Source organism: Pseudonaja textilis, chromosome 14 (assembly GCF_049901715.1).
Source record: "Pseudonaja textilis isolate UNSWEBS1 chromosome 14, rPseTex1.2, whole genome shotgun sequence".
NCBI lineage: Eukaryota > Metazoa > Chordata > Lepidosauria > Squamata > Elapidae > Pseudonaja > Pseudonaja textilis.
In genome coordinates, this window is record NC_142003.1 from 108,075 (window position 1) to 128,956 (window position 20,882).

General features: G+C 54.6%; 3 protein-coding genes across 6 annotated transcripts; all 3 read right to left on the minus strand.

Moving 5' to 3' along the window:
- Positions 1-218: 218 nt before the first annotated feature.
- On the minus strand, positions 219-10,295 carry AXIN1 (axin 1). 2 transcript variants are annotated; one of them, XR_015739549.1, is made up of 10 exons: positions 8,893-10,295; positions 6,981-7,121; positions 6,494-6,590; positions 5,610-5,747; positions 4,837-5,354; positions 4,167-4,334; positions 3,236-3,475; positions 1,444-1,611; positions 981-1,296; positions 219-944 (listed from the first exon to the last, which is right to left on the minus strand). XR_015739549.1 is itself a non-coding variant. In XM_026704546.2 (9 exons), exons 1-9 carry the CDS (start codon positions 9,789-9,791, stop codon positions 1,170-1,172), a joined length of 2,496 nt encoding a protein of 831 aa, XP_026560331.1. In that variant the 5' UTR covers positions 9,792-10,295; the 3' UTR covers positions 219-1,169. The 2 variants fall into 2 exon arrangements, 1 of the variants encoding a protein (XP_026560331.1); XM_026704546.2 differs by having other exon boundaries at positions 219-1,296.
- A 1,897-nt stretch (positions 10,296-12,192) lies between these two features.
- Positions 12,193-14,091, minus strand: MRPL28 (mitochondrial ribosomal protein L28). Its single transcript, XM_026704551.2, has 5 exons — positions 13,750-14,091; positions 13,484-13,636; positions 13,182-13,316; positions 12,776-12,862; positions 12,193-12,507 (listed from the first exon to the last, which is right to left on the minus strand). Exons 1-5 carry the CDS (start codon positions 14,041-14,043, stop codon positions 12,436-12,438), a joined length of 741 nt encoding a protein of 246 aa, XP_026560336.1. The 5' UTR covers positions 14,044-14,091; the 3' UTR covers positions 12,193-12,435.
- A 277-nt stretch (positions 14,092-14,368) lies between these two features.
- Positions 14,369-20,868, minus strand: PGAP6 (post-GPI attachment to proteins 6). Of its 3 annotated transcripts, none has more exons than XM_026704543.2 (13): positions 20,696-20,868; positions 19,557-19,734; positions 19,216-19,423; positions 18,925-19,061; positions 18,562-18,824; positions 17,990-18,312; positions 17,803-17,896; positions 17,533-17,656; positions 17,204-17,340; positions 16,649-16,827; positions 16,244-16,390; positions 15,807-15,923; positions 14,369-15,558 (listed from the first exon to the last, which is right to left on the minus strand). In XM_026704543.2, exons 1-13 carry the CDS (start codon positions 20,802-20,804, stop codon positions 15,262-15,264), a joined length of 2,313 nt encoding a protein of 770 aa, XP_026560328.1. In that variant the 5' UTR covers positions 20,805-20,868; the 3' UTR covers positions 14,369-15,261. The 3 variants fall into 3 exon arrangements, with proteins under 3 accessions (XP_026560328.1, XP_087768785.1, XP_087768786.1); XM_087912659.1 differs by having other exon boundaries at positions 19,557-19,635; positions 20,696-20,825; XM_087912660.1 differs by lacking the exon at positions 20,696-20,868 and adding an exon at positions 20,451-20,533.
- Between the last annotated feature and the right edge of the window lie 14 nt (positions 20,869-20,882).

The window sequence follows — 20,882 nt, forward strand, 5'->3', positions numbered from 1 at the left end:
TCTGGTGCTCCGGACAAGGCAGTAGCTGAGCCTCAGCCTGGCACCAAAGTCAAGTCGCAGGTCTCCTGGTCTGCACCTGCCAGGAAAATCAAACTGCTCCAAATTCTGAGAAGTCAGCCCTCACTTGACAACTGGCCAATCCTCTCCTATGAGAACTGAATCCTCAGCTCATGCAGGACCTGTGGAGCAAGCCCTGCATGCACACATATGCCCAGAAATCATTGGAACTTCGGCCTTTATTCCATTGTTGTACTTGTGAAAAGATCAATTGTACAAGTCAACATGTGAAAAAAAAGTTCCAGATTTGCCAGCCATTTGCTCAGCTACTGAGGTCTGAGCCTTGTTTAGAAAATGTACATATCTACAACTGAACCCTTCAGAAAAAGGGGAAATGAAGATCCGGCTCCAGCCGGGCACCACACATTAAAATGTCCATTCCGATGTGGAGCACAATCCAAGCTCAAGAATGAGCCCAAACCAGGGAGGGAACAAGCATGAGGTTGGAAGGCACTCGGTGACATTCGCAAGGGGCAGGTGCTGGTGGGGGCAATCTTGAGGGCTGCTCCACCTCCTCTGCCATGGATAGGTGGAGCCCAGGTTGTGTGTGTGTGTGTGTGTGTGTGTGTGTGTGTGTAGCATGGGGGAGGGCAGTGAAACAGGAAGACTGACAGGCGGGAGAAGTACACAGTTCAGGAAGGAGAAGAGACATCTACTTAAGCCACTCTCTCCCCCCAGCTGTTGAATGGCAAGAAAATGAGAGAGGTAGAAAGGCATGGGGTGGTCCTAAGCCCCTTGACTGCATCTGAATAGGAAGACCTATCAGGGGAACACACCAGGCGGGACAAGGTGCAACTCTTATCAAGTAGGCCTCACTCCAAGGCTATTCAAAATGCAAACCAACACCTTGTTCAGTCTGCCTCCCCTCCCACAGGGGTCTCCAACTTCTGGCTTGGCCCACCATCCCATGGTGGAGGTGGCACGGCCATAGTATTGCAAACCTGGGTTCACCTCAAAGACCGCCTTTGGTGCAGCTTCTGTCAATAGCTGTGCAATGTTCTAACGCAGCAAGCTGAAGATCCTCGATGGTGTGGAGAACGGTGTGACTTCCTCAGAGAAGGCAAGCAGCAAGGAAGAGCGCTGTGGCTGCCAGGCCTGTTGGCTCACCCGGGTTAATCGATCTTCTCTACCTTCCCAATTATCTTCTCTTCAAAGATAGGTAGGACTGCATCCTCCTCTTGAACTTCTTCAAACACAACTCCACAGTCAAACTCGTCACTGACTTTCTTGAAGTAATACCTTTACAACAGGGATGGGAGAGCAACAGAGGAGAAGGTTTTGCCCCCAAGGGACCATCAGCTCTGCAGACACCCAGAAGGCGACCAGCTGGGAAGGGTTTCTAGGGGGCAAACCCAGCCAGGACCATATAAAAAGCACCATTCTTACCTGTAATTCCCTTTCTTGGTCAGCAGTTCCTTGAACTGGCCCAGTGTGACCACGCGGCCTTTGACAAGGGTGCGGTAGGGGATCGGCTCTCCGCAGAAGTAATACGCCACCACAATATTCTCACAGGGCTGGGAGAAACTGCCGCCCAATTTCTTGGGTGCCTTCATTCTAGGAGGCCAAACACAAAGCGAGTCCTTCGCTGGCAGGCACATGGCGGCACAGCTGGCGGCCAGCCTCAGCAGGAGAGAGACTCGGAGCGAGAGCAGCCAGCCTCCAATGAGGGCAGGTGGGAGAACTGCTGCACCAAAGTGAGCCCAGGACTGGGGGGGGAGGGGGGGGAAGAAGCCAAACCAACCTCTGGCAAGACCATCAGCAGGCAGAGGTGCCTCTTTTTTTTTGCAGACCCTGCTTCCTCCCTCTTGCTCCAGCCTTAACTGGGCAAACAATTTCCAAAACTCATGTTAGAAAGGGGCATTGCTTGTGCCACCCCAAGGCTTCTGACTGCCGCTTCCCTCAGTCTTTGCCAAGAGCCCCTCACCCCAGGAGAAGAAAAGCAGGAGGAGGTGACCTCCTGCCACCGCTTTCTCAAGGGCCCGACGTGCTGCCAACAGTTCCAGAGGGTCTCAGCAGCCCTTCCAAAGAACAACAGTGGCAGCAGGGGTGGCCCAATTCCTCTTCTCCTGGCTCAGCCGATTCTGCACTCAAAAGTGTGGCAAGCTAAGAGTAGCCGATCCTTAAATTCTCTGGGGCCTCATCTTCATGCAACAGCCTTAATTTGGAAGTTGCTTGCAACCCATGCTTCCACAGTCTCTATGGGAAAAGAACAATCCCCTACCCGTGCAGCCTCTCCGCCGGCTGAGCCACCTCGGGCACAGTAGCAAAGTGACTCTCCCAGCAATGCTACCAGGCACCTTTCTCATGTCCCAACTCCAAAATAAACAAATCACCCTCGCAGGGAACCCAAAAGAATTTCAAACTTGACAGGAGTCACAGAGCAGAAAGCTCAGGCAGCGCAAATAATAGTGGCTCCTTTGTGGGCCACTATGAGCCCCATCTGTGAGAACTGGCTGGATGCCCCACTGAAGTTGGGCACAGAAGGCTGGAAGAGGCTATGAAACACAATTTGGCTCAACAGCCACCTCCAACCACTAGGCTGGCCTGAGGAGGACGGCTTAGCTTCCAGAGAAGAGGGAGAAGGACCCAAAGAACTGCAAAACGGAGACGCAGGTTGGAAAGGGTGATTACATTCAGCACTGCCAGCCAACTGCCCTCACAGATGAATGGGCACCCTGGATAACCCCATGAACGTATCAGAAAAACGTGGACCTTAGACAATTCTGTTATTTTACCCTTATTTTCTCTGATCAGAGATCCATCTCAGGGGCCACAAATCAAGCCTTTCCATCCTCAAAAGCTTAGGAGAGGGGATGAGAAGAAAACCGCAAGCTTCTCTGCCAGCCAAGAGGAGGGGCCCAGAGCACAGAGAGTGCCAACCAGTCGCTCTTCCCAACCTCTCATCTTTCTCTTCTGGCTTCCTGGCCTTCCAAGCCCGTAGGGGAGATCCCTGGGCCAGGAGGCAGCACAGAGAAGGCCCGGGACACGCACAGCTGGAGCAGCAGCGGGGCCCCTCCTGATGTTCCCGGCACTGACGTGGGCCTGGCCCAGCTCCTTTCCCTGGCAAGCTCTACCCTCAAACGGCAGTTCAGTGGGACCCACGGGAGAGTGAGGGGTTCCTGGGGCAAGCCAGAGCTCCAGCACTACCAGAGAGGGCCCTCCCCTCCTTCCTGCTTACCTCTGCTTGGCAGCTGGCTTGCCGGTTCTCTTTTCCTCCTCCTCCAATCGCCGCCGGGCTTCCTCCAGCTGTGTCAGAGGGTTGGGAGCAGGGTTGGGGGGCATGGTTGGATCCTGGATGAAAGGGTGGGATGGCTGCACAACATTCCGGAATGAGACCCAAGGGTGCACAGCCATAGGGCGGTCGATGGGAACTGGGCGGGGTGGTTCGTGAGCCAGTTGCTTCTTTGTACCCGATGAGCTTCAAGGAAAACAAACAGAAATTGACGGAGTGTCCCAAGACTACTGCAGCAAACTACAGATAGGAGCAGCAAGTAAAGCAGAACTGCTGGATAAAAATGGCTGGTCAGCTGCCTGTCCTAAGGGGACAGTCTTGCCACCTCCCCCCGCCTGCCCCAGAGCACCTGAACCCGAGGTAGCCAGCAACAGCAGGTGCTTTCGTCTTGTCTCCCACTTGAAGAGGAGAAGACATCCTCCACACTCAGACATGGGAGGCTGGGGAGAGGGGGAAGGAGAGGCGGGACGGATCTGCAAAAGGTCTGCAGTGTAAGCGGTGGAGGCTTCCAGGACTGAAGAGGGCCCAAGCTGAGAGGAGGGTGGACTTGAGAGCTGGTTCTGTCCCATCCAGCTCCTGCAGTACAGAGCAAGGCCAGTAATAACAAAGGCCAGAAACCAAGCAATATAGTCTGTTCTTAGGCAAAGCATCTGGGGAACGGGGGCCACAGCACCTGGTTTGCTGCTCCGATGGGAGAAAGGGAGAAATCAAACAGCAGGGAGGGTAGCCCGGAGCAGCAGTTCTGCCAGGCGCCCATTTCATCTTGTTTCCCAGGCAGCGGCTTCGCTCTGGCTCCGCAGCCCTAGGCAACCTTGGCACCTTGAGCACTTGCCAACGTTGGGATCCCACGTGCCTTTCCCCTCCCAACCCCACTGACCTATGGGTTGTTTTCCGGTGCCTGCTGATCTCTTTTTCGCCTTCTATAATCCACTGCATGATCTTCTGGTTCCTTTCCAGGTCTTCTGGAGAGCCAGGCACATCGCCTTCATTTTTCCCAGGGTCTGACTTCTTGGCACTCCGCTTGGAGAGCAAGCCAGCTTTCCCACTAGCCAGAAAAGGAGAGAGAACCTGGCAGCTCAGATCTTCCTCTCGTCGCTTCTCCCAAAGCATGGGAAGAAACAGCGCTTCCTGGGGCCAGCCTGGCTTTGACCCCCCACCACGGCCTGGCCCTCACAAGAGCGCATCAACTCTGCCCTGAGAAGCTGAGGCAGCATCTGCAGCCCCGCCCCCCGCCCCCCCCAGCTCTCCCCGCAGGGCTTCAGCAAGTGAAGAAAGAAACACCATGACTCCCCCCCCGCCCCCCACCAAGAGCAGGGTGGGGTCGAACCTCTTGACTGGACCCCCCCCCCTTCCACTCTGCAGCTGCTCCTCTTAAGAGGTCTAGTGGACTCACGCCCACCCCCAGTCTTGGAAACTTCCCGGGAGACTCTGGACCAGCAAGTTCTCTCAGCCCCACCCACCTGACAGGGATAAAATGGAGGGAGATATCCACCTAAGCTCCCTCGAACTCCTAGAGGAAGACGAAATGTAATTCTGGCCAAACTCACCTGTAGGCCATGGCATCCAGCGGGCCCGGGGCCAGGCCCTCCCCGTATGCCCGTGACTTGGTGGTGCAGCTGTGAGGGTCCACACTCCAGGCGAAAGGGCCCTGCATGCGCTGGCCGGCTGCCTCCTCTGGGGCCTCCTTGGCCTTCAGGCCGGCATGGTGGTGGACCACATGGTGATACACGTGCTTGTGGTGGTACAGGTTGGCAGCCTCCAGCTTCAGCCCAGACTTGCTGGCATGCTTGCTGTGGCTCAGCGGGACGGGCCCCGTCAGGCCATGCAGCTTGCTGCCGACAAGCCCGCTGTCTGGAGATTGGGGTTTGGGGGATTGGCAGCCAGGGGTCTTCATCACCCGCTGCACGTGCTCATCCAGAATGCTCTCGGGGTTCTCTTCGTGAGCATCGCGCATCTGCAGCTCAGCATAGCGGGGGGCAAAGTGGGGCAGGAGCTGTGTGGGGACCAGCTTGTGGCTCATGAGGGATGGGCCCAAGGGGAGCTCTGCGTCTTCCCCTTCTTCCTCCTGTCACAAAGACACAGCCACCTGGTCAGGGCCTACGGCAGTCCAGGGAAAGGGTGGCAACCAGGAGCTCCCCTCAACCGAGCCGCCAGCCCCCTCCAAAACCAGCTGAAGTCCTCCTGTCCAGGGCAACAGCTCTGGGTTTTCAGGCCCAGTTCCTCACCCCACCCGGCTCTTCTGGAGCCCCCAGGTTCCACTGGGCAGCTGCCCCCCTCCTCCAAGGACCAGGAGCGTGGCAAAGGCGGCAACTTCACTCACGGCTCGGACGCGTTTCAGGCGCTCCTCTAGCTTGGCCTCCGCTTCCCTGTCCCTCAGCACTTCCTTGAGGCGGTTAATCAGTTCGGCAGCAAATTTCTGGGGTTCAACGTGGATGTCCTTTGGCATTCGGTAAGTTCGCTGTGGGAAAGAAGCACTGGTGTGCAAAGCAACCTGGCCCTCCATCCTCCCTGGTCTTCCTTTTTGGGGAGGAACAGGAATAGTTTGAGAATTTCCTCTTGATCTCTGTGCCGAAGCAGAAAAATGGCCTTTCCCCAGTGGGTCCTTCTGCCCAGGCACACCAATTCCCCTGCATGGGAGCCCCTTCGGAGTAGCCATGGATCCTCCCCCACCTGCCAGCTCTTGCTCAAAGCCTCCCAGAAGTTGCTCAGCAACTCCCTCAGGCCTGGGAAGCTTCCACAAAGGAGCTGGAATGAGTGGCATCAGCTGGCCTGTGCTGCGCCCATAAGGACTCGCTTGGGGACAGAGAGCAGAGGGATCCTGTCTGTCCACTGATGGATAATTGCCAGGGGTCCCTCCCCACTCCAAGTGAACACATGAAACTGCAGGTAACCGATGGACTCCACCAAGGCAACCCATAAGCTTCCTCTGGCACCCCCAAAGAAATCCAGACAGATTGGGCGGGGGGGGGGGGGAATAGGGTAGAGGCCAGGTTTGGAGGCACTCACTAAGAGGGACTAACTGCGCCAATTGGGAAGGGCCTGTGGGGGAGAAAAAGGTGGGAAACAACTTTCCAACTGGGCTGGACTCAGTCTGACACTGGACCCACAGGTCAGAATCCACATGTGCGGCCATTGCTAGATGCCAGGAAAGGAAGACCCTTGGAAACAGGGCCTCCACACCGCAAAGCGCTCTCGCCCCCTTACCGGAATGTGAGGTAGTGGCACACGTCCATTTGCTTTGGCGCTTTCTTGCATCTCTCTGCGATGCTGCTTCCGCAGCCGGTAAGGGGGAACCCCGTCTCTGCCGTGAGGAAGCCACAATGCCTAAACTAAAAGGCTGCTCAGGGGACCGCCACCCTGGCCAGTGCAAGTGCGCAACGGCCAAACCCCCATCCGATGGACCCAGAGCCCTCCTGCCTGAGCAGGACCTTCTTCCCACTTGCCCACGAGGAGCCTGGCCTCCTCCTGTCACAAGGGTCCTCCCTCCGTTATGTTACCAGCTCCAGGAACACTCCGTTTCCAGACCGGTAAGGAGCCAGAGGCATTTTTATAAGCAGCACCATGGCTGCCTTTCTAAAGATGACTGCTGCGGGCCTGGGCCCATGGTTAGAAGAGCTGCTGGAAAGACTGAATGTCGACCCACAGAGACACCCTCCCACTTGGTTCTACCCCGCCCTTTCCAAATACTCACAGGCTGCTATCAGTCAGTGACATGGTGTCAGCATCACTGGACATGCTGTGTTGCTCACTGTCATTGGCGCTGGTGGCCGGTGCCAGGGCATAGCCCGTGTTGACATAATACGGATGCCCTGTCTCCCTCCAAGGCCCAGGCCTGCAAAGAGGAGACCAGGCAATGCTCAGAACCCCACAGAACATCCATCCGTGCTGGAAAGACTGTCCCCAACAAAATCCATTCATGCCCACCAGTATGTCAGGGGAGGACAGAACAGAGTCACCTTGGACCACAATACAAGTGGTGGGTGGATGGATGGATGGATGGAAGGGCAAGCGTCCATATTATAAACTAATATTCCAAACATTATGATGTTCCCCAATAAAGACCTCTCATTGTTCTTTAAAGAACTGCTGAAATGTTAAGACTTTTATGGAGTCCTTGGTATTTTCTAAGCTTAGTTGTTTGCTTGCAGGTGTTTCATTATCTAACCAGGTAACACCATCAGTGCAAATAAGTCTGGAATTTACTGGTTTGCCCCCACTTACTCGACTGATGTTGCTTAGTTGGGTAATGAAACATCTGCAAACAATCAGACTCAGAAAAGACCAAAAATTATTGTAAAAGGTACAATAATGTTTACAAAATGTTGTAATTGCCTTTATCTATTAGGTTTGTTAGGTAATATGCAAAGGGAAAAAAAGAGTTACTGACAGTTTTACAAAATTGAGCTTTGGCAGAGCCAAACATGTTCTAGATTTTTGCAAACCTAGACCAAGTGAAGCCAAGTTCTGAATCTTCATTCAGCAGCCTTTGCGGTGAGCATCTGGCATACAGCATTGGCCATGTTCTCTACCTCTCCAAGTCCAGAGAGCTTTTGGACAAAAAAGACCAATGTACCCCCCCAGCCCTCTCCTAGTGAGGCAAGAGACCTGGATCCCCAATGGGGGTCTCTGAATGGGGAGAATGGCTTTCCTGAACAGGCCATAAGAAACATCTTTCTGACTGATTCTGAGGATTGCCTCATCTTTGCCTTGTCTAGAACGATTCAACCTTTTGCATAAAGAACTCCAGCATCTGTAAGCATTTTCTCACATAAATAAAACAACAACCAAAAATATTTCCTCCTTTTTTCAGCCCATCAGCTGCCTCTAAACTCAGAGGAAAAAGGGCTGTCACCCAAATCCTGATATATACTGCGACCTCTAATCCATATTTGGTATCATATGGATTTTATTTCAGACCTCTAGATTGTCTAATTTTTGCAAAGGAAAAATGGAATTTCAGCGAAGAAAAAAAAAATTCCTAGTCTCTTGGCACTTGGGAAAAACGAGGGGTGGGCTTTACTCAGGACGGATCTGGAGTTTGCCCTTTTTTAGAAAGTTGGTTGATAACATCCAAGAGGAAACAGAGAGAAGCAATTTTAAACTGAAATCCAATTCACAATCTATGTTGACTTTAATGAACCGCTTGGTCTGGGTAAACTTTCCATGTTCATGAAGTGAGAGGCAGAAATAGGCACAAAAGCCCCGAGTTCTAGTTCTGCCTAGATCAAAACTCCCTGGTCACCTTTGTCTTAAAAAGGAGGTGGCTACCTGTCTGCAGCCTGAGGCCTTGGATTATAACCCTGTAATAAAATTCCTTGCCCTTCACTGACTTGACCTGACATCCCAAAAAAGGCACCAGGATGTCTGGGTGACTACACACAAACAGAGGGAGCTTCAGGGTTCAAGGATGACCCAGCTGCGAAGATGAACTGGTTTCTGACAGCCAGGAAGTCAGCCTGGACTTAGGAGACCAACAGATCATCTGACTGATGGGCACCTATTCTCCCCACTTCCCAGCTGCAAGCATCTGCGCCCCCTCTCCTGCAGCCAGGTGGACAGGAACAAGCTGCAAACAAAGGCGTCCCTGGGACTGTGGCTCTCACCTGAATTCCCTCCCCTCGCTGTAATGCCTGGTCCTGGGGGCTGGCTGGATGGTTGTCTCCAGAAGGAGCTTCTGTGTGAATCGGCTGGAGGCAGCAGACTCCGAATCAGTTGCCACCTGCCCCTCCTCTCCTTCCATGATGTCTTGGTCACATTTCCACTCCTCGTCCTCGTTCAAGGTGGGCAGGTACCCAGGCAGGGCCTTCCCTGTCCCAGACCCTGAACTCTGATCGCTGTGCACTTTTGGGCTCTCCCCACCTGTCCTCGTGTACTCTAAATAAATATCCGACTTCAGGAACAAGGGGTAGGTATTCTCCTCAATCATGGACTGGATTTCCATCTGGGCCTGGTCAAACATGGCCGGGTCAATAAGTTGCTTCAGAACACAGTCTTTGATGAAACTCTTAGTAGCTGGCTTGACCTGCTGGGACACGATCCCGTTATTGTCAAGAATGTATTTCTTGTAAATGGCTTTGGCCAGCTTTAACCTTTTCTCCTCCTTGGAGTCACAAGGGGCCAGCTTCCTGAAGCCGCTGCAGGCAAACCAGAAGTCCAGCAAATCTGCGCAGCTCTCGTGCTTCAGAAAGGTGCGGAAAAGGTGGATGCCGTCTTGGTCGTCCAGCAAGGAGTGCAAGGACTCTGCCCATCGCAGGTAAGGCGGCGTCGGGGAAGCGCTGCCCTCCGGCTCGTAGCCCAGATCCAGGTCCGGACGCCGCGGGGTGGCGGTGGTCGTCTCGCCTTTCCCTCCTTCGCCCTTCCCGGCCGAAAAGCCGTGGCTTGCGGTCCGCGGGTCCGCGGAAACGAGGTCGCCCTCTTCCCCGGGGACCGGAGGCCTGGGCGCGTCCTCGGTGAAGCTGCCCCCGAGGTCCAGCGAGAAGCCTAATTTCTCCTGCGCGGTCATCTCGCGGGCAGGACCCGGCCGGGCCGGCGGACCGGCTCAGCGCGCCAACGGGAGCGGGGGGCTCCGGCTGCAACTGCGGGGAAGGCCCGTCAGAGGCGAGAAGGGGCGCTCCGTCGCAGAAGCCACCTGGACGAGCCGCTCCCCGCCTCCCCAGGCCGAGCTCGCAGCTCGCGCCAGACCGAGGCCGCAGCCGCCGCCCGCCCCCTTTGTCCGCCCGGCGGCGGCGGCGGCGGCCAGGCCGTGCACGTGGGGTCGCGACCGGATCCCCCGCGCCCGTGGATCTGACGGAGGCGGGACGAGGCCCCGAACACTCACCGGAGAGCGGCGGGGGGGCGCCGCGGCCGAGGCGAGGCTGAGACGGGAGCAGCGCAAGAAGGCAAGGGGCGCCGGCCCCCCATGGCCTCCGGAGCGTCGCCTGCCCGGCCCGGCCCAGCGCAGTTCGGCCGACGCGCCTCGTCCTCGCGTCCGCCCTTCCGCGGCGATAGGCAGCCCGGCAGCGCCCCCACCGGCCCGGAGGATCCCGCAGTAGCCGGGCGGCAGCAAAGAAAGGAAAACCCCGCGCGCTGTCCCCGTGGGCCGCCGCCTCAGGAAGGGCCTGGCTGAACGGCGGTAAGGAAGGGGCGGCTGGTGGCCAAGCCCTGAAGCACGAGCCAGCAATGGGCGGCGGCGGCGGCAGCCGCAGCTGCAAGAGCCAAGGTGCATCCACGGGAGGCTGCTAATGCAGCTCGCAAGAAATGCGGATGTTGCTTCATGCTGCACACCTGGAATACTCCATCCAATTTTAGTCACCAAGATACAAAAAAGATGTTGAGACACTAGAAAGAGTGCAGAGAAGAGCAACAGAGAGTATTAGGGGGCTGAAGGGTAAACATTCGGGTTGCAGGAACTGGGTATGTCTACACTAAGGAAGAGAAGGATAAGGGCTGACGTGACAACACTTCCAATGTTTTAAGAGTCTGCTGCAGAGAAGAGATCAATCTATTCTCCAACGCCCCTGAGGGCAGAACAAAAAGTAATCGGTAGAAGATCATTAAAGAGAGATCCAACTTGGAAGTAAGGAGAAACTTTCTGACAGTGAGGACCATGAATCAGTTGTGGGTGTTCTTCTTAAATACTGGAGGTGTTTATGAAGATATTGGATAGCTACTTGTCTGGAATGGTACAGGGTCTGCTGCTTGAGCAGGGGTGTGGGGGTCTTGGGGGGGTCTTGGGCTAGAGGAGCTTCAAAATCCCTTCCAACTGCGTTATTACTGATACATTGACTAGTTTTGGTTGAAAACCTCTCTTGACAACTGATCCAAGCACTACTACTAGTGTCACTTGGGAATGAACAAGCCTTTTATTTTCTTTGAGCAGGAATCCATCTCCATGGCCTTCCTGACCAGAAACCAAGCCCCTCCAGCTTCAGAAGCATGAGAGAGGGGATTAGAAACTTCTCTAGGCTACCAAAATGTTGTCTTGCTTCTGCCAGCCAAGAGGGGCTTTCCCACCATGGGCACAGAGAGGACTAACCAGTTCCTCTTCCCAACCTCTCATCTTTCTCCTCTGGCTTCCTGGCCTTCCAAACCCCTAGGGGAGATCCCAAGATCAGGACACTCCTGATGTTCCCGGCACTGACGTGGGCCTGGCCCAGCTCCTTTCCCTGGCAAGCTCTACCCTCAAACGGCAGTTCAGTGGGACCCACGGGAGAGTGAGGGGTTCCTGGGGCAAGCCAGAGCTCCAGCACTACCAGAGAGGGCCCTCCCCTCCTTCCTGCTTACCTCTGCTTGGCAGCTGGCTTGCCGGTTCTCTTTTCCTCCTCCTCCAATCGCCGCCGGGCTTCCTCCAGCTGTGTCAGAGGGTTGGGAGCAGGGTTGGGGGGCATGGTTGGATCCTGGATGAAAGGGTGGGATGGCTGCACAACATTCTGGAGTGAGATCCAGGGGTGCACAGCCATAGGGCAGTCGATGGGAACCGAGCTTGTGAGTGGCTTGTGAGCCAGTTGCTTCTTTGTATCAACATATTTCTGTATTATTCCTTTGTTCCATTGGTAGATTAGTGGCTACATTAATAAATGTGTAGCTGTAACCTTTCAGTAATAGAAACTATTATTTTCTTTTTGCTGCCCTGTTTTAAGTCTCTTGCACAGACAGAAATTAAAAAAGAGAGTGATTTGTTTACGCTCAGGGCCAGCGACTTTGTTCATTTTGTTCTACAATGCAGACACTTGCTTCTCTGGCCAAAAAGCAGGAAAATGACATGTCCAACGGAGCCACTGGTCCCACCCCCAGTCTTTTTACAAAGATGGCTACTGGGGGAGCATTGTGTCAATTACCCCCTTCACTCAGTGTCCAACTAAAATCTAAGGTGCCAAAGCAGGTACAAAGTCTCAGCAGATGAAGACAAAAACACAATGTCGGCAGCAGATGGAACAGCCTTCTTTATTGGTATTGAGTAATAAGCATAGTGAACAAGGGGGGTCATGCAGTTCAGGATGGCTGGCTCTCCCAAATGCCAAATCACAAGAAAGACTGGTGTCGATCCATCCTCTCATTCACCAATTAGGCGTTAGAAAGCTTCTTGGTATTCAGTCCTGCTGTATTTGACATGCATGAGAAACCAAAGAGAGCAGAAAATTCTCAAAGCCCAAGTTAAATCTTCCTTGTTAAAACTTCTGCTGTTTTTGGAGGTGTAGGATCAGTTCTTCTGCATAAACTCTGAACAAGGGAACAGGGTCCTAGGAAAATACAGATACAGAGGGTCAGTCTTTTAATTGCCCTTGATTTCAACTAATAGCACCGCATGAGAACTGGTCTCAGCCTGACTGAGGGGCTCCTGAAAGCAAGGTTCCAAAAAATATACTGAATTGATGGAAAGAAATGCAACTGGTTTTAGTTATGAGTAGGTAGATATTCTAAGCCGATGTTGCACAACCATGGAACTACAAGGACTGGCCCACCAACCTCACTGGCACAATCCCTCCGTGAGCTGCCTAAGCCACGTACCTTCTTCTCCAGGACTCTCTGCTTCTCCACAGCTTCCTCCAAACTCAATCCAATCCATTCGGCCTCCTCTTCTGGAATGACAAACTCCTGTAGGCAAAGTTCAGTTTGTTAAACTGCAGCACAGAAACTTACTGAGAAGCCAGATAGCTATGATTAATGGAAAAAGTGCAGATATGGGTAAACATAGGAGAAAATCTCTAGCAGGGAAAGCTATATGCCAACACAACAGACGATTGGAACGAAAGCTCTTTTCCAAGAGAGATGTGACTGTAGCCAAAAGTTACAAAGATAACACTTCCCTCTCCGTTATTCTCTTGCATCAGATGAACAGATGGTGAAAAAAACGCATCCGGAAGGAAGAAACCTCTTGTAGGCTTTCCTAGACACTCTTGCAAAGGACAGTCACCTTGTATTTGTTATAAACAGCTTCCCTCTTGGCTGGATCATCTGGGTGGAGAGAAGGGTCCTTGCGTGCCAGTCTCAAAAGCAAGGTGCGCTTCAGGTCCATGCCCAATTTGGAACACAACTCAGACTTCGGGGTCTGTAAACGGAAGGGATGAAATGCCACAGTCTATCTTATGAGTTACAGGTGGTCCTGTAGGCAACCTCAATCGCCTCAAAGGACAACCTGCACAGTCTCAAGTCATTGCCATCATGCACTGACCAGGCCTGGGAAGGAAAGTCTCAGGTCCAAAACCAGCTGCAAACCTTTAAGATATAGAAGTCAAAGCCGAAAGCTCTGTCTATCTGCTCCAGCGTCCTCATGGTGACGGCAATTCTCAACTTCCTGTCCAGGATCTGGCTGTAGAATTCGCGGTTGAAAACCTGCGGCTTCCAGACCTTCTTCAACCGCCTCGAGAGCTGAAGGCACCAAGGAAGGAGATGGAGCCAGGGGGGTGACGCGCAGGAGCCCCCGCCCCCGGCAGAAGGGCAAGCGCCCCCGGCCTGCTCCAAGCGCAGGGCCGCGGACCCACCTTGTCGTCGTGGGCGTAGCGGTAGCCCGCCACGTAGCCCTCGCCGCCCCACAGCCCCTCCTGGCTCTCGGGAGGAAAGTAGACGGGCACCGGCACCACCTGCTGCCGCACGCCCTCCAGAGGCCCCGGGCGGCGCACGTACTCGCCGGCGGGCGGCCTCCAGTGGACGGCGGGGGGCGGCGCGGCGGCGTCCTCGCGCAAGGCCCGCAGGTAGTGGGGCGGCAGCCGGGCGAGGATGCCGCGCTGCAAGCGCAGCGAGTCCCACAGCCGCGGAGGCACCTTGTGCAGCGGCATCGCGCGCGGAGCGGAAGCTGCTGCCTCGGCCGCCCGCCGCTTCCGCCTGCGTCTCGTTGGCCCGGCCCAGCCGGAAGGGGAGGGCAGCCGGCCTCCTTTCCGACTGGGGCTTTCCGCCACTTCCTGGGGCCTTGGCTGGCTCTCGTCCCGCAGGCCGTCCAACCGGGATGGGCAGGCGTTCGTGATCTCTTCGCCCGCCAGAAATGCTTCCTGCCCATCCCGGCAAGATGTTACACCGATGTGCCCCGCCCCCGGCTTCTCTTGCTCAGATGAACCCCTTCCATAGAACCCTCCCCCCTTTTAACCAATGCAAGCATTACTTTGAATTGAATTGAATATTTTTTTAATTAAAGACGTGAAAGTTAAAGGCAGCTGTTCCGTTTAAAAAAGCTTTAAAATGCCAGGTGGCTCGATGGAATATAAATAATAGGATATTGCGAACTGCAGTTGCTAAAGTTTTTTCTGAGACAATAATATATCCGTGTTTGCATTTCTAAGTTGAACTTTCTTCATTCACTGCAGTAATCCCACATCAACCCTGAATCAAGACTCTCTTTGGTGCAGGTTAACGCAGCATCAGCAGCTACTCTCTGTGCCTGAGAATGGGAGACTTCTTCTGCCTTCAGGGATGAGCTCCTCTGCTGCACAGAAAATTTGACCTGGTCCTGGGCCATCTTTGGCCATGGATTCCTACATTTGCTGCCCTGCCCCCGCCCAGGAAGGGAGTTTATGTTTGAAAAACGAACATACCAGGAGTCTTGGTGTGCCAATAAAGTGCTATTCATTACCTGAGTTCAAACAAGCCAATCCAGGATGCGTGACACTCTTCTGAGCAGAAAGCTCCTTCTGAGCCTATTTTCATGGGCCAATGGTCTCGCCTGTGGAGGCAGGGTGGTGGATGCAGTACAGAAGCAATGGGGCTTGGCTGGTGATGCGTCCACCGTGGATGCTTCTGCCTTCAGTCCCCCTGAATTGTCTCAACCCTAAGCCATTTTCTGGGCTGCAGAAACACCTATTTCCTTGTTGCTCATTATTTCCAAGGCTGCCACAAGATGAAGCCACATTTCCCAAAATTCAGAAAGGCCCAGGTTCTGCCTGGCCGCCTTCATTTCCCTCCAGCACAGCAGCAGGAATGTTCACAGGGTTCACGTTCCTCCTGCCAAATTAAGTGATTCCATTGGGAGGGAGTGTGGATGCATCAGCTCTCCTTTTCCAACTCTACCTTACTGTGTAGAGTTCCTCCTGGTCATTCCTACAGATTTGGTAATGGCACAGCAGTTTACGGGACCAGGCCCATGGGTCTTTCTGCTTATCTCCAGGAGGAAGGAGGAAGGCCACACTGCTTGCCACCAGGATGTGCCAGATGCTGTGGGTGTAATAGTAATTTTCAGTGGTTTCCATGAAGGTGTACACTGCTATGGCCACGAGTGCCAAGCTGGTCCCGGGGAAGAGGAAAAAGACCCAGCGTTTCCAAGAGGGAGGGTAGCAGTGGCGCCGGGAGATTCCACGATAGACCTTTGGGAGGAAAGACAACTTACTGGGAGCAGCACAGCCAAGGGATTTGCCAGCCTACTCCATGGAGAGAACAGCCTGTTGCAGAACCTGCTCTTAACATGCCTTGCATTCCTTGCAAGAACAAAGCGCCCTCAGGCCCAGTTAAATTGCAGGCAAATGCCTGAGGAGCAAATGGCAGCGGACTTCCTGTCACCTGGGCTCAGAAATTTGCTGATCATAGGGAGCTTTAGGAAGGAGCAGTGACATACCCAAAGGCTGGCCATGACAGTGAGGGCAAAGACACAAGGGCCCATCATGTTCCACACACCCCTGCGGTCCAGCTGTAGTGACATTGCGATGACCAGAGTCCCTAGCATGCAGAGTACCTACAGCAAAGGAGAAAAGCCCAAACAAGAAGATCCAGGGCTGCTTTGGATGTTGCTGATGACAATGAGGGATCCACCCACTCCCTTCTCCTTTGCTTGCCTTGGAACACAAAAGCCCAGCACAAACGAGATTGCAAGGCCAGCTTCCTAGCCAACAGGCACCACTACCACTTGTGCTGGTTGCTTACACTGCAGCCAAGAAGTACCAGGCAAGAATGGCTCAAGGGGAAAAGTTCACCTCTTCCAGCCCATAATTTGGCTTCCTCCCCCATTTCTTCCCAACTTTTCATTAGGGATTGCCTATGGCTCCCCATACATACATATTTCAGGATCTTCTTGACCTGTGCCATGCACAGAATGGTCACCCAGATGGAGACAACAGAGCCCAGAAAGTCACAGAACTGCAGTGTGTCGTAGTCCATAATGCACATTACAGCAATGCCAGACTGGTCACAAGCATGGTAGAACTGTAATGACAGTAAGGAAGAAGTGGAAGTGGTGCTAGGAAGGGAGGCTGTTGCAGCAGGTCTGCATCTTCAAGAGCTTGGCCCAGAAAGGCTCCTATATCCCTCCTGGTTTAGAAGTCCTGTGGGACCAAGAGAACTCCAGAAACCCTAATTCACCCAGGCAGGGCAAGAAATGAAAGCCAACTTGCCCACTTTCCATTGCAAAGAACTGAACTGCTCTACAGCATGCATTAGACTAAAGAAAAATGGAAAACTTACTGTGGAAAAGAACATGGTGAAGGTATAGACGGAGGCCTCAACTAGGTGATAGTGGTAAAGGGCCACAGCGATTGCTGGCAGGAAGAACAGGTTGCTGAGAGTGAGCAAGAGGGTGGCCAGGATCTGGGTGCCTACAGACTGGGCTTTGGTTCCATCTGTGCAGCCCCAGCCAGCCCAACCTGCCAGAGGAAAAGGGAGGGAAGACATTAGCTACAAAAAGCAATGCACTGCCAAAGGCACGTTCTCCAACTCAACTATACCTTTGTCCCTGTTTTTGGGGGTCCACCTGTGTGCTTCTAAAGTGATGCGGCCATTGGCCTGCCAATATACTTGGCTTCATTTACAAAGCACTTTTGGAGTAGTACAGCCATTCCCAGGGATATCCATGCAGGCGGGCAGCTCCATGCAGAAGGTGGGTCCTAGTGGGGCTTGCTTTCCTTTCTTGCATGAGGGGACTTGGGGCAGTGCTGCCCGGCTGGGAAGCCTGGGAGCTAAATCCCCCAGGAGAAGCCTGGGGGACAGGAGCAAGAGACTGCTGGCTAGGACCTCTCTTACCAGCCTTGCAGATGCAGCCAGTGTAGAGATAGCCATGACGCCTCATGAGGCTGCACTGTCCGTAGGTCCCACAATCGTCAAAGCAGGGGGTGAGGTAGGCAAGCATGGCTACCTGGCCTTGAGCTTGATCACAGCCTCTGTACAAGAGGGAGAGAGAAAGAAGAGGGACCCAGGGAGATTCCACGGTGCAGCAGATTCAGTCCTATTGGGAATGGCCACCTCCACAGAGGGACAATGCGGGGAGTGGGTGGAAGCACAAAGCCACTCCAGCAGCAGTTTTCTCCCTATGCTGCAGAGAGCCAGGCCCGACCTGGAGATCCAATACTCACTCTGATTGCTTTGGGCAGAGCAGCTTCAGGGACAGATACCAGCTGTCGGACTGTGGGTAAGGGACGATGACTGCAGCTTCCCTGGAGGACATGCTCACGTTCAGGAGGTAGCCCTGAGCAAAGGCTGTTGGGAGGGGAAGAAGCAAGCAAATCAACTGCTGTTTGGTCATTTGAAAACCATTGACTTTTTGGAGTCAACCCACAAGTGCTCCAGGAAAGGGGAAATACAGTCGTCTGAACTGTTGGCAAGCAGATCTGCCAGCCACTTACCTGTCCAACAGCCCCGGGAGCCATTCAGGGAAAGTGCAGGAGACATAGGGCTCAAGCAGGCCAACACAGTGGCATTTCCAAGGCCCGCAGAAGTCTGCCATGACAAAATTGATCCCAGCTCTGAATTCTGGCAGCAGGCAAAACCTACCGACCTTTGGCCCTCCATGCAGCAGGGGTTCATTCTCACCTGGTTCAGCATCAGGTTCAGCACCAGGTTCCCTCCACTATCCATGCCTGAGTTTAGGTTAAGGAGCAGCAGAGTGGGAATATCGCTCTGAACGGTTACTGTGGAATCTCCAAGAATGCGGAAGCGCACAGACACCACGTCCAGCTCCTCGCGGACAATCGGCTGGCCATGTAGGCAGGTGTTTCCTGGGCCAGAGACATTGTGGCTGCTGCCCATGGTAAGCAGTGTGCTGTTGAGGTGGCTTCCCGGCATCACCATCCCCTGGTTCTGCTTCAAGCTCTGGTAGAAGCCAAGGAAGGAGGCCGCGTCTCCTGGCTTGCATGCTGCAAGGAGAGAAGCCAGCACCAACCTACCACAACATAAATGGGTAGGAGGAATGGGGAGGGCAAAAGACCCTTCTGGATGGAAACAGGACCTCCCCTTCCTCAAAGCAGGGACCACCACTCTCTTGGTCAGATGAGAAAAAAAGAAGCAGCAGAGGTCTGAACAGGAATGGAGAGAGCCTTTGCTCAGATACCCACAGTGGCCAGAAATCATTCCCGATGCCAAGCGTTCTGATAGGGGGCACACACCTATGAAGAACACCACCATCTGAAAGGACACACTGGCGCTGGCACCACCAAGGCTCTCCACTGTGATCCAAAGCCACCTTCCCCATGGTGGGGAAGCCAAGAAGATGCTGCAGGCCTCCAGGCAGTGAAGCACCTTCTGGGAAGACCAAGAGAGTACAGCCGAACCCAAGGTGACCCGGAGGCCACAAGCCGCAGCAGAGCCATTCTCCATGCATTTCCCCAGCTCAAAGTGCATCCCAGCAGTGTATTCGGGGACAAAGATCCTGCAACACATTTACGATGCAGACAGGGGAAATCAGCAGGTGCTTCTTGGCTTTAAAGGGGCCAGCTGATGCACCCTACCCCCCACCCCATGCTACTCACTTGGCATGAAGTGGCCTACTAGCCCCCTTGGACAGAACCTGTTGCACAGGAACATCAGGCTCAAGGACTACAACGTCGACCTGGCGCAGCACAAACAGGTCAGGCTGGAAGGTGTAGCTGCAAGACCTGGAGAAGCCCTGCAAGCAGAAAGGCCAATCAGGGAAACTGCCCTGCTCAATTCCAGCTCTACCAGTTCCTGTCTAACACGGTGGGCACATCTTGGATCATGGCAAATTTGGCCTCAGGACTTCCACAGGCTGTTTCCCTCACTCCTCTCAGCCCAGTTCTCACCTTCATCTCAATCTTGCTTGATGCTGCAGGCAGGTGGGCAGCAAGAAACCAGTCCCCAGCAGCCGGGTTAGTGAGGTTAACAAAAGTGCTATTCTGCAGGGCAGCATCCAAGGTCAGAGTCTGGCTGAAGGAAGGAGGGACGCTTGTGTTCATAGGAAACTGTGTGCCCAGGGGATTGATGACTGGAGGGGCACCATAGCGGATGTGGCTGGAGGACACAGGTCAAGAGAAGGGATCAATCACTCTCTCAGGCCCTTAGGACGGAGACCCTGAGCCCTCTGGAGCTGGTACTCCCTGCCACAGCAGCAGCAGCAGCAGCAGCAGCAGCAGGGGGAACTCACAAGGTGACCTGAGTCTTGCCACATTCAGGGCCTTTGTCTCTGGAAGCCTGCAGGAGCCATCGCAACAGCACTGTGTCCTCTGGAATACGGAAACGGAAAATTTTGGCACTTCCATACCAACTGTAGAAGGACAGCGTCTGTGAGTTCTGGGAAAAATACTCAGAAAGAAATGCCGGATCTGGGAAGAAAAGAAGAACCACCCTCAGGTGCCCAGCCATAGCTGCAGACAGGTCCTGGTGGGGAGGGGCTGGGCTACTGGTCAAGCACATAATGGATGGCCTGCAGCTTGACTGGCCACAAATGCCATTGTCTCCATTGAGACTCAGTAGCTGCTCTGGGGCAGTGAAACTGGCTGGCGGGCCCAGGAATGACCTTGGAGTAACCATCACTCACACAGGCAGCCAGTGAGCAGGAAGTGTCTACGCGTCCATTACGAGACCTTCAAAAGTCCTGGGAGGGAGTCACAAAGCACAGCCAGGCAGGTACACCCCAGCCTGCAGGCATCACCGCCTTGGGCTTTGAGCAGCAAGCCCATTTCCGGGAAAGAGGACTCGGTCTTCCCACTGCCTGAGGGCTGGACATGGTGAGGGCTGGGGACGGCCGGACACTGGGACTTTTTGATAAAGGCATGAAATTGCCCCTACTGCCCTGCACGTTGCCTGGAAGAGCTGTGCCAGGCAAGGAAATCTAGACACAGGTATCAGGAAGGAAGGAGAGAAGGGAGGAAGTGAGCTGCCTGCCTGCAGCCTACCCTGAAGCCCAGCGGCCTTGTCCCAGGAACGGAAGCCAGGAAGGCCAAGCCCTGCCCCCGAGTGCATGGGCACTGGGTGCCCAGGAAGAAGCCCCAGTCCAGATGCCACAAAGCCCTGCCAGGAGGAGGCCCTTTGGAGTCACCTGCTCTCCAGCCCTTCTCCAAGGGGGCTGCTGGGCTTCCTGCCAGGGAAAGCCTGCCCTCCTCGGCCCCCAGCAGAAGAGCAGCCGCTGTCCCGTCGCCCTCGGCCCGCTTGCCAGAGGAGAGGCGGCTGGGGCGACTCAGAAAAGCCGCCCGGCGCGCCCGGCTGAGTCAAGATAGCGGGCGCGGCTTTCCCCGATCCGCCGCCGGCGCCGGGCAGCGGGGCAGCGGGGGATGCGCAGCTCACCCTCGGCGCCTTCGGCCAGCTCAACCTCCTTCTTCTCCGGCGGGGAGGGGGTAGCGGCGGCGAGGAGCAGGAAGAGCAGCGGGCAACGCCCGAGCGAAGCGCCAGCCATCTGCACCAAGGCTCCGGACCCGGACTGGCCGCCCGGCGGTGGCGCCAGGGAGAACCCGCGGGGCAGGAGGGAAGGCGG